Source organism: Henckelia pumila, unplaced genomic scaffold (assembly GCF_033568475.1).
Source record: "Henckelia pumila isolate YLH828 unplaced genomic scaffold, ASM3356847v2 CTG_461:::fragment_3, whole genome shotgun sequence".
NCBI lineage: Eukaryota > Viridiplantae > Streptophyta > Magnoliopsida > Lamiales > Gesneriaceae > Henckelia > Henckelia pumila.
In genome coordinates, this window is record NW_027331831.1 from 5748470 (window position 1) to 5760538 (window position 12069).

The window sequence follows — 12069 nt, forward strand, 5'->3', positions numbered from 1 at the left end:
TAAGATCGAGTTACTTTATTAATATGTATATCTTATTGACAGACGATTTCGGTTGAGAAAATTCTAGCAAGTGAACTAGGTCAAGTTATAATATATTTGGACAGAGTTCAAGTCGATCCCACAGAGACTAATGTTTAAATACTAAGATATAGATTATTCAAATTAATCTAGGTTAATTAAAATAAAGAATTTTTACGAATTATTAAACTAAAGAAAATAAACTAAATTATTCTAAAGCAAAAGTTTAAATTAAATTAAATGAGCAGAAAAACTTTAAGATTGATTCAAATTTTAGGAAAATGACCAGGAACACACAACGATACCAGACATCGATAATTGCCACGTATTGGATTTAATCAAACAAGACTCATTCATATTCACGATGAAATTTCCTAGAATAATTATTAATCTATTTCTAGAATTAATAATCCTATTTTCATTTAACAGTACAATTATTTCTAATTAAATTTAATTAAACAAAAACACATTCACGAGTTATGGAACTTCAGCTTTCGTCTAAAATCGCACACTGAAATCGAATACTATTTCTAGTCGATTTAACCATGTGTTGATCAATATTTTTGAAGTTAATTTCAATCTCTTCTTTTTCAAGTCCAGATCGAACAACAAACATGCAATTAATTGGCCAGATTAAAACCAAGAATTACGCACAAATATTAATCAATAAATATTTCATAAATAAAAAATCAATCAATCCATTGCATAAACAAAAATCAAAAGTCTGGTCATATCGTGGCCCCGGTCAAAGGATGACTACTCCATAATATCAAAAAGAGACAAAATTCTCATGTTTGAATTCATAATAAATAAATCAAAAAAAGAAGAATAAAGAAAATCTCAGCGATGGTGCCGAATCTTGCTTGTGTTCTTCGTTTCCGCTCTCAGCCGTCAAATCTCAAATCTCGCAAAGTTTTGCAGTCCAAAGTCTTCTCCAATTAGGGATTGATTCCCTTTTATATTTTCCTCTAAAAACCTTATTTTTCGTCCAAAATAATGTTCAATATTACCCAAAATAATCAGAGTTCCAAAATTCCAAAATTCTGCACGAATTATTTTTTTTCCATATCTGCGATATACACGGACCCCGGACATGGTCCGTGCCTAGGTTCGTGTATTTAAATTCCAAGCCCAAACATTTTACGAAGCTACACAGACCCCCTTCCAGACGGTGTACGGGGTCCGTGCATTTTTCTGTGATGAACATCTCCAAAGTCGATGATACACGGACCCCCTTCCAGATGGTATCCGGGGTCCGTGCATTATTTTTCTTCAACTCTCTATTGCTTCGAAGGTGCACGGACCCTCTTTCAAAGTATGCACAGGGTCCGTGCATTAAATTTCTCCTCAATCTTCTTTACCTCTTATGATTTTTTCGTGTCTTCCGGTCAGGTTCAAACGTGACATCGAATTGTTTGACTTTTTCTTCAATATTCAATTCTTTAAAAATCTTAGTCAAACCTACAAACACAAAAAATATGACGATTTAAGCGCAAAACTAGGAATAAAAATGTCAAACAAGCACGAATACAACAAAATAAAATGCCAAATAAGTTATAAGATTCGTTCTTATCACTTATATATTTAGATAATTAAAAATTAGAATTAATTAGTTTGTATGATATACTATATTCTTTTGTTTAAATGTATTGATGATGGTTGATTATGGTATGATAATTATATGAGTTTCAATTTATTTTAATTTGTACAAGTATAATATAATGCAATAATAAATTAAATATAAAAAATACAAATCAACAGGGTGCAGTGTACATGTGCGCTGCCAAAAATGTTTCTGCGGCATGCATTGCGCGCTGCCAATAATGTTTTCTGCAGCAAATTGCGTGTTGTTAATAAATTTTCCGTGGCGTAAATTGTGCGTTGCTAATAAATTTTCCGTGGCGTGCTTTGCAGGTTGCCAATAATGTTTTCTGCAGCATGCCTTGCGTGTTGTTGATGACCCATGACTTTCAACAGCTTATAATTGTGCAGCTTGCGATGCGCGCTGCGGAAAGGTAATTTGTACACTGCGAAAAAGCATTTTTGTTGTAGTGGATATGCAATTCCCCCTCCAGTCCTAAAAAAAAATGCAATTGTGGTAGCTAGCTAGTTGATATATATAATTAATATAGATTTGTTATATATTTTAGAAATATAAAATATAATCATATTTTATTTTATTTTCGGAAAAATTATAGTTTTTTTAAACCAAAAGTGTCTTGATGAGTAGTGGTCGATTGATTAATTAATGGTGTATATGTTTGGATTGATTCGCGTTAAGATTTGCATGTGTTTAATTTGTTTGGATATATGAGTTAGATGTATTTTAATTAATATAATCTCCTATCGACGAGATATCCAACACGAGTGTAATTGCATTGAATAGCTTTTGGATTGCTTCGTTAAGACTTCTGTAGTAGCCCGAATTTCCATTCTTGTAATTATAAAGACTTCGCATGTTTAGAATTGTTATAACATGATTAAGAAATTCTCAAATGAGTTAAAGGAGTTTAAAATCGGATTCAGGGCGTTCGAGAATGGTTCATAGGGTTTAAGTGATGGGGAGGATCGGATGATCCGAACCCTTCGATCGGACCATCCGAAGTATAGGAAGTTCAGAAGCATGATTTGAGATCGGAGGATCCGTAGAGATAGGAGTGTCAAAACTCAACCCAACCCGTCAATCCGACACGACCCAACCCGAAAAATATCAGGTTAGGGTTGGTGGTTTTTGGGTTTGGGTCGAATCGGGTTGACCCGAAAGCTAACCCGAAAAAATTAATCGGGTTTGGGTTGGGTTAGGGTCAACCTGGGTTGACCCGAAATAACCCGAAACTTTTAATTATTATTATTTTTATATAAAATTAAGATAGATTTACTACATTTTTTTACGTTGTATGCTTGAAAAAAAATATTATATATTGATATAATATATTTTCTAAATTTAATGTTTATTTTGTACAATTTTTATTTTTTTAAAATATTTTTTTTATTTTTTGTATTAAGTATACTTTAATTTTTTTATAAATAAAAGTTCAAATTTAAATTATATATAAGTTTAGATTTTGTTATTATGTGTTTTAAATTAAATATTATTATTATTGTGTTTTTTTTATTTAATAATTTTTAAAAAAAAATAAAAAAATTTGGGTTGGTTCGGGTTGATCGGGTTAGTCGGGTTCGGGTTCGGGTTTGGGTTCGGGTTCGGTTTGATTCGGGTTTGGGTCGGGTTCGGGTTGAAGAAATTTTTAAAATTATTTTCGTCAACCCGACCCGAACCCACCCGACCCACCCGAATTGACACCCCTACAGTCCGTAGAGATCGGAAGATCCGATCTCGTCTGGATAAGTAGATATTGATTTGATTTGACAAGACCAGGAGATCGGACGATCCGAAGACTGGGATCGGGCGATCCAAACTGATTTCGTAAGCAGTGACGTCATAGCGAGGGACACATGTTCGGAGGAGGTTGACTAGGGAGATCGGACGATCCGATTGTTGGGATCGGATCATTCGATCTATGCCTATAAATAGGGGTTGAGATCCCCCATTTCCTTTCCACTCTCATTCTAGCTCGGCTTTAGGGACTTTTAGGCGTTCTTCTTGAAGGCCAAGGGGCGACAGAGCGTTGCCGGAGTTGAAGTGGAGTTGTGCCCAAATTTTGGAGCTGTCCCCATCATTGGGCTAACGACGAACGCAAGTATGGTCCGAGATCTCTAAAAATATTAGGGAGTAATCATTAGCTTACTTAAGTTTTTTAGTAGCATTATTAGTTAGTCTTGACCCTTTTGTTTTGGATTTTAGATTGTGTAGTATTATTATTATTTTGGGTTTCAGTCATTTACTGGTTGTATTCTATCAGGTTAGTATTTCGATTTAAGTTTCCACAGTATATGACTATTTTCTCTGATTTTGTTATTTAAGTACAATTGAATGCTTAAACTTTGGTTACTTAGTGATTCCGGGACAAGTCACTACAACTTTTCTCTAATGAATCTTATCCATGTAAAACGTGAGAAGTCATCAACACATACAAAAGATTACTTTTTACCTCCATACTTTTCCACTTCCATAGAACCCATTAAATCCATATGCAAAAATTCAAGGCATCGTGTTGTCCCAAAGTGTTGTAATATGGGGTGCAACACGTGAGTTTTCTTACTTTTTTGGCATGCACCACAAACATATGGAGCTCCAGAATTAAAATTAGTAATACCTCGGACAGTTCATACATACACAAAATTTTCAATGTCTTGAAATTTTCATGACCCACTTTTTGTGTCATAAATCAAGATCATCCACCTCTATGTGCAGGAAAATCCATCTCCAAGTTGGTAGTAATTGTCTGTTGTTCTTGTACATATCATAACACACATGTTAGCATTTTCAAAAACTTCATAATTATTTTTATAAAACTTGACATGAAAATCATCATCACACAACTGACTAATGGAAATCAAATTTGAGTTTAGTCCCTTGACATGTAGCACATTGTGAAGCTTTGGGAGTCCTTCCACGACCCACGTTCAGTGTTCTCTTGCCAATAATTCTTCATTTTCCACCACCTCCATAAGTCATTTTACCACTTCTTTGTTCAATCTAGTCTGTAAGATGCCCTTTCGAACCTGTCATGTGGCGTGAGCTTCCACTATCGAAGTACTATTGACCTACAGTGTTAGTTTTCAACAAATTATAAACAACAAAGTACTGAAATTTAGATTTTGGTACTCAGATTTTCTTCACCGTGGGTTTTTTTGTGGAGGTGTTGTGTCTGGTGTTTTGCAACATAAGGGGCAACATCAGCTTTGACTCCCAATACATATAGTCATTCTTGATATTGAAATAAAAAGGTTTGATGTGACCAGGTTTGAAACAGTAATGACACACAAAGGGGCGCTTTCATTGCTTTGGATTTTGAGTAGGATCGGAACACACTCTTTTGATGGAGAATTCTTGATTGGCGGAGAGACATTGGGTTTTTGATGATTCTTCAACTTCAAACACTCTGTTTTCTAACTCTAGATCAGCCTTACCATCTTTATCCATCATAAGTATAGAATCAAGCTTGGATATTGTACTTGAATTAAATTCAACAAGTGTTAGAGTTGCTTTTTCAAGCTCCCCCTTAACCTTGCAGAATTCAGAATTCAGAATCTTTCATGCCTAGAATCACTTCAAGCTTGGTCATGGCAGACTTCAAATTAGAATTTTCTTTAGAGAGAGTTGTGTTCAACTTGTTCCATTTGATCCAATCAGCATACATATCTTCATAAAGTTTATGTACACACTCCAGATTTATATCATCATTGTCAGCTTTCTGATCACCAGAATTACCAAAAGTATATGCATTCAAGCAAACTGATTTTTCACTAGTGTTGCAACACCAGAGGCAACACCCAATGGGTTGACTTGAAAGCACATCTTTTCTTTCAACAATGCAGTCCGAGAGGTATGATCTTATTTTTCATTCGATTCTTGATCTCTGTCAGAGTCATCATCACTCAAGGAAACAGTCCTACCTTTGCGAATTCTATTTGCACATTCAATTGCACGGTGTCCATATCCATTGCATTTTTTGCATTGCACATAATCATAATTCTTGGTATTAGACTGATTATTAACAACATACCTTGGTCGTGACGGTTTTCGAGTATGTGACACCCTTAACAGATTTTCATGAGCAGGCAAACTAGGGTGCTTAGATTGTTGTCCAACTTCTTCTTCTTCTTCTTTTTTTTTTTGTCTCTTATCTTCTTCAAATAATCTTCAAACTTCTGGGTGATCAAAGAAATTGAATCTTCACATAAATCTGAATTATTGACTTCTGATGGTCGGAGTGTGACATCAGCCACCACCCACCGGCATGTCCATGAAACTGCAAAACAAAAATAACCAGAATATCTCTTAGTAGAGTCAAGAGTTGGCTCTGATACCACTTGTAAGGTGTAATTGTGGTTTGTCTTAAATTCGTGTAGATATCGTATTGTCCACGATGTTGGCAATACCAGAGACAACATGCAGCGAAAATAATAAACCACGAATTATTAAATAAAAATAAATAAGACCAGAGATAATTATGCACAAATAACTAGTACTTGTGTGGGTGCCTTAGGGCCAAATAATCACTAGAAAACATAAATCAATTTTACAAATCAATACTAGTAATTTTTACGAAAAACAGTAAAGACTAAACTTCTCAACATACAAGTTGAGAAACTAAATTGCATCCTAAATAACCAGAATATTAAATACAATCAGATGCAACTTCCGTATGCCAAATTTGGAGAAACAAAAAAATTCGTCGAACAACATTATGTACTAATTGTTGTCTCCGATGTCTCCAACATGCACGGCAACACGGGTAAAGTAGCGGCGACGACTACAAAAAATTCTTTAGCAAACTTTGAATTCTTCTGCGTGATTTTTCTCTGAAAGCTATGTGAACTCTCGTCTGAAGTTCTGATCGTTTGTGCGCTGGCGAAATCTTTACTTATAGATGAGAGTCGAATCATAAAAATGATTCCTTAAATAGAGTCCTACACAATAAAAAAACAAAGCCTATTAAGAAAGAAACTCTTTTAAGTATAATAAATCATATCTTGATAATATTTGATAAACATAACACTCGAAAATATCATATCAAGATATTGTTGAATCTAGGTAAATATTATATATATATATATTTAAACCCAAAAAGTATCAAGAAAGAAAAAACTATTAAAATAAATTTTCCAAACTTAGGAAAAAAAAATCGACAAGTAATTAATATTATTCCTTTCAACTACTACTATGATATCCATGCTATTTAATTGTGAGTACACACTCGACACATTTATCTTAAACCTCCAACATGAATGCCACAGCAAACATTAATAGGAGCTTAATATTCTTGCTTGTATTAATTCAAACATGTTGCATCACTAAGGTTGTTCACTCCAAAGTGTTGGGGAAGAAGCTATGGCCGGGTCAAGGGTACGAAGTGCACGTCGTAAATAATCTAACCAACGGCGCGGTTCCTCTGCGGATTCATTGTGCATCAGGAAACACTGAGCTTGGCAATCACACACTTTATCCCAAGGGCAACTTCCACTGGAGTTTCCGGATGAACTACTGGTTTTCGACCATGTTTTTCTGTCGATTTCACTGGGGTGCGAGGAACAGAGCTTTCGAGGTTTTTAACAAGCATCTTGCCGCCAACTGTGAAGGCCCTTATGAAAAAGAACTTGGGAATATATGCTACTGGTCTGTGCAGGAAGATGGGTTTTGGATTGGGTATGCAAACCCCCCTCCGGAGCTACTACTAGTGCGGCTGTGGTAATTAAATTCATATAATATATATATATATATATATATATATATATATATTATATATATATATATGGTTAAATTGGAAATGAATAAGATAGGAATGAAATTAGTTTTGAAATGAAATAAAATTAAGAATGAAATGTGTGTTATATTTTATTTCAACGATTGGTATCGATTGAAATGAAAAAAAGAATGTTATGAAATTATTTTTAATAAAAAAATCATATTTTAACTATATATATATATATATGAAAATAATAGTCATTCATACATTTTTAATTATTATTATTATTATAATAATTATTATTATTATTAATGATGTATTAATTATTATAAAATTATATTATATAATTTAACTAATTTAAATTTATATTTTTATAATAATAATTATTATTTATTATAATAATAAGATACATATATAATATTATTTTTAAATTTTTATAATAAATAAATAATAATATTATTAATACTTTTATGAATAATAATAATAAATTGAGAAAAGGTGCAACACATTAATGATTTTCATGATATTTACTCAATAATAAATTAAGTGTAATATAATTTGTATAATATATGTTACAAAATATGTGCAAATGATATTTCTTCAACAAATTTTATTTTTTGCAAATCGAAATTAATTTATATCGTCCCATACTTGGGATTTTGGTACCCTACACTTCATTTTGTATAAATTAGATATTGAAAAAAAAATTAAAATATGAAATTGATATCATAATCAAAATAAAATTTTAGAGAAAAAAATACAATTCATAATGTCGATCACTTATTTAGTACTATTTATTTATGAAAAATAAACATATAATATAGATAATAAGTTTTAAACCTTAAATTAAATTATTATGTCAATTTTTTTCTTGCTTTATATTTTGTATTTTGATCTCTTTCACGATTGTTTATTTTGCGATCCGTTTTTCTTCTTTGTGAAAAAAGTAATATTTTCATCATCTTCAATAGCAATTCTTGTCATGTTGTCGTTATTAATCATGTGCATTTTCATATCTTTATTCTTTGATTCTTTTGTTGGACAATAATTTTTTTTAAAAAAAGGAAAAACTGTAATTTTGGTCTTTTATGTTTGTCACTTTGCGATTTCGGTCCTCTATTTTTCATATTTCAGTTTTAGTTCTGTATGTTTTGATTTTTTGAAATTTCAGTATTTTTTATTCGAAATGCTTACGTGGCATTATACACGTCAACTTCACATCATCAATATATTGGTGTCACATCAGCGACACATCAAAAAAAGACTAAAATTGCCAAAAAATAAAGATAGCGGACTAAAACTGAAATCTGAAAATCTAGATGACTAAACTCGCAAAGTGAAAAACATACATGACTAATTAAAAAAGCATTTCACTAAAAAAAATATTGAAAATCTTTCTTTTTAATAGTGGCAATAATTCATTATCCTCAATCTACATTTTTATGTTTTTATCGTCTTTTATAACTTCTAAATCAATATTAATTATCGATACATTTATAAAGACGTCCTCCTTTTGTTCATCTCTATCTTTTGTAAAAATAATCATTTGTTAATTGTAAGATCATCTCCATAAAACAATTGTTATAATTTCTAGCCTTTACGAAGAGGAAAAAATAGTAAAATTATATGCATTCAATCATATATCGTTGAATTTTAATAATAAACTAAAGCTCTGAAAAATATTATTTGACTTTATTTTTTACAAATAAATATAAATAAAATAAAAACTCACGAAATATTTAAAAGAATTACCTCTCTTCTATATTTGATAATACACGTTTAAATTTTGTAAAATGCAATTAAATGTCAAACCTTTTTCATGGCCCCAATTACTTTGCCAACGTCACTATATTATTTTAATTCTTATTTTAAAATAATTAATTATAATTTACGTCAAATAAGATAAATTATCATTAGGCCCTTGAACAAATTAAATTTTTTATGGGAAAAATCTTACAAGCAAATAAAACATAAGAATTTATGTATTTCATTAAGGATAAATCTAAATAGCTAAAATCTAGCCAACTTGGAGATAATTAATGCTATATTTCTCTAGAAAGTGACTAATTTGACTCTAATTATTGAGAGCTTAATCATCTCTCATCAAATGATACGTTTCATTTTTTTATTATTTATTGTTCTTGTTTTTTTTTTCAACTCCTTCGGGCTCTAAATTTTTTTTTCCTTTATTTACTCATCATTTTCGTTTTTTTTTTAAAAAAATTATTGTACTGCATTTTGTTTTCTTATTTTCTCTTCTCTATTTGGATTTCCTATATATTATTATCCACTCTTTCTTTTATAAATACTTATTCCCACAAATTATAGAACTAGCAAAGATATTATTTATTAATTTATTATAAATAATGAAAACTTTAATTATATAATAAAAAACACAATTTTAGGTAACTTAACATTATAAATTACATATATTAAAAATTTTATAACAAATTTTCAATTGCATATATTAAAAATCATTATAATATATTAATGATTAAGGAATGTTATGATAAATTAAAAAATGTCACATTGAACTCATAAATTAATAAAACTCAAAGTTAAAATTGATAATTATTTTTAACTATAACAGATCTACATTCGGCTAGACTTAAGAGGTCTGATAATATTTTAAGATTAAGACAAATGGATAAGTAAAGTTACATGTCACTTGTCAGAATCCTCTAGCACTCACCGCATGTACTGTTATAAGAAACTATAATTACTGCCAAGTGGTATGAGCTGCAACTTTTGGAAACGATCATCTTGCATATTATTTAGTTGTTCAAAGACAAAATTTCTTATTTAATTTTATAATTCTGATAAAACAAATAAGTTGCATAATGTATTTCAATTATGATTTTGTTATTTAATCATATAATACATTAAATTATTGATATTAATAATATGTTATTGTGAAATAATACTATTGTAAATCGATCAATAAATTCAACTAACAATTTTGTTTTTAACTTTGGTTTCATAATTTAATAGTTTAGAGATCTCAAAAAATAGCAAATATAACAACGATAAAAGTATTATAGCTAGTAAACTTTAAACAACTTAAATATTTTTTTAATAAAATTATTATAGCTAGTAAACTCTGAACAACTTAAATATTTTTTAATAACATTATTATAGTAAACTCTAAACAACTTAAATACTTTTTTAAACTCTGTTTATTTGACGATACAGAGTCTTATTGGTTTAATAATCCAACATTAATAAAATACAATCAAATATTTACTTACCATTATTTATCCATAGAATAGCTTTATTAAAATACTATAGCTGCTTTATTAATATTTATTAATTAAAATTAATAAAAAAGTAAAATCGATATTTATAACTTTATCTATAATTTAATTCATCAAAATTAATAAACATAATATTATTTATCAATCATTATTTCATATACATCCTAAATAGTTTAATAAGCACATTTTTTCCTTTTGTTTGATCAATCTAATACAATTTTTCTCAACCAACAAGTAATGCGATTTGTTTCTAACTCATTTAATTAACTTATAAACAATAATCTCAATAAATCGATTATTCAATGTATATCAGCAATTGGTACCAGTAAATTATATTTGAAATATTGAAAAAAAAACAAAACAAAACAAAATAACACCATATTAAATATTGATTTGTGTTAACGTGCATCAGTAACTGATATCAACATACATCGCAAGTTTACTAGTAATATTATAAGTATACAAGTTGTATAAATTATCTCGAATTAATGTCTACCTCGTGATTAATTGAATAACTGATATTAGTGATCTATTTAATATCACCTAACATTATATACGTGTGAATTATTTCAAAAATAAATTGATAAAACATAGTTAATCGAGTCACATGTAAGATCAAAATAAATGCATAAAATTACATGCTTTAATAACAACAAATGGTAATAACAATGCACTTGGTTTTTTTTTGTTTGAGATAGAAAGATTTATTGTTTTTTTTTCTAAAACAAAGAAAATAAAATACACATAGTGTTTGTTTTTTGTTATAATTTAATATGATATTTTAATACTTGCACAAATGCTGAGATTTGATAAAAGAAGAGTTTTTTTTTAAATTTATAATATTGATATTCATAATTAAATATTTCTTATAATAATTTATTTTTTTACAATATTTTCTCAAGCTGAAGTAATTGAACTAGTTTAGCTAAAAAATTTACTATCTTAAATTTTAATCAATATGCATTTATCTTTTTTTTAATGAAAAATATGAATATTTGCGCGTAAAAATATATTTTAAAAAATATATATTTTATAGTTTTATATTTTTTAAATAAAATAAAGTGTAGGACAAAGTGTAGGAGATGATTGGATGTTTTTTCAACTACTTTCTTGGAAATGCAATCAATTAACATGGTGAGAAATAAATTTTAAATTTAAATATAATAATAGATGAAAAGATTATAATTGTCACATAAAATATGATCTTACATGGATATCCTTAATAATGAGCCTCAAAATTACCAAAAACTCCATTCTAGCTGGCCAGATTCCAGCCATAATTAGCACTGTCCTTTCATTAATCTTTTGCAAATTAAATTTTTTGGTGAAGAAATTAATTTCACTCAATACGAGCAAATAAAATCAACAAATTTTGGAGTTTCAATATTCTCGAATTAATATTTTCGTGAAAATATATGTTCATTTTATATGCAAACAAATAAAAACCAAAGAATTTTTGAATTTAAATCTTGGACTTCGAAATC

The 12069-nt window shown here is 29.3% G+C and overlaps 1 protein-coding gene across 1 annotated transcript; it reads left to right on the plus strand.

Annotated features, from left to right (window-relative positions):
- Positions 1–6869: 6869 nt before the first annotated feature.
- LOC140871936 (S-protein homolog 5-like) lies at positions 6870–7337 on the plus strand. The gene has a single exon (XM_073274679.1). It carries the CDS (start codon positions 6870–6872, stop codon positions 7335–7337), a length of 468 nt encoding a protein of 155 aa, XP_073130780.1.
- Positions 7338–12069: the final 4732 nt, after the last annotated feature.

Excerpts from the sequence above, each read along its gene's own strand:
- LOC140871936 (XM_073274679.1), top strand. The coding sequence starts at position 6,870 with ATGAATGCCACAGCAAACATTAATAGGAGCTTAATATTCTTGCTTGTA.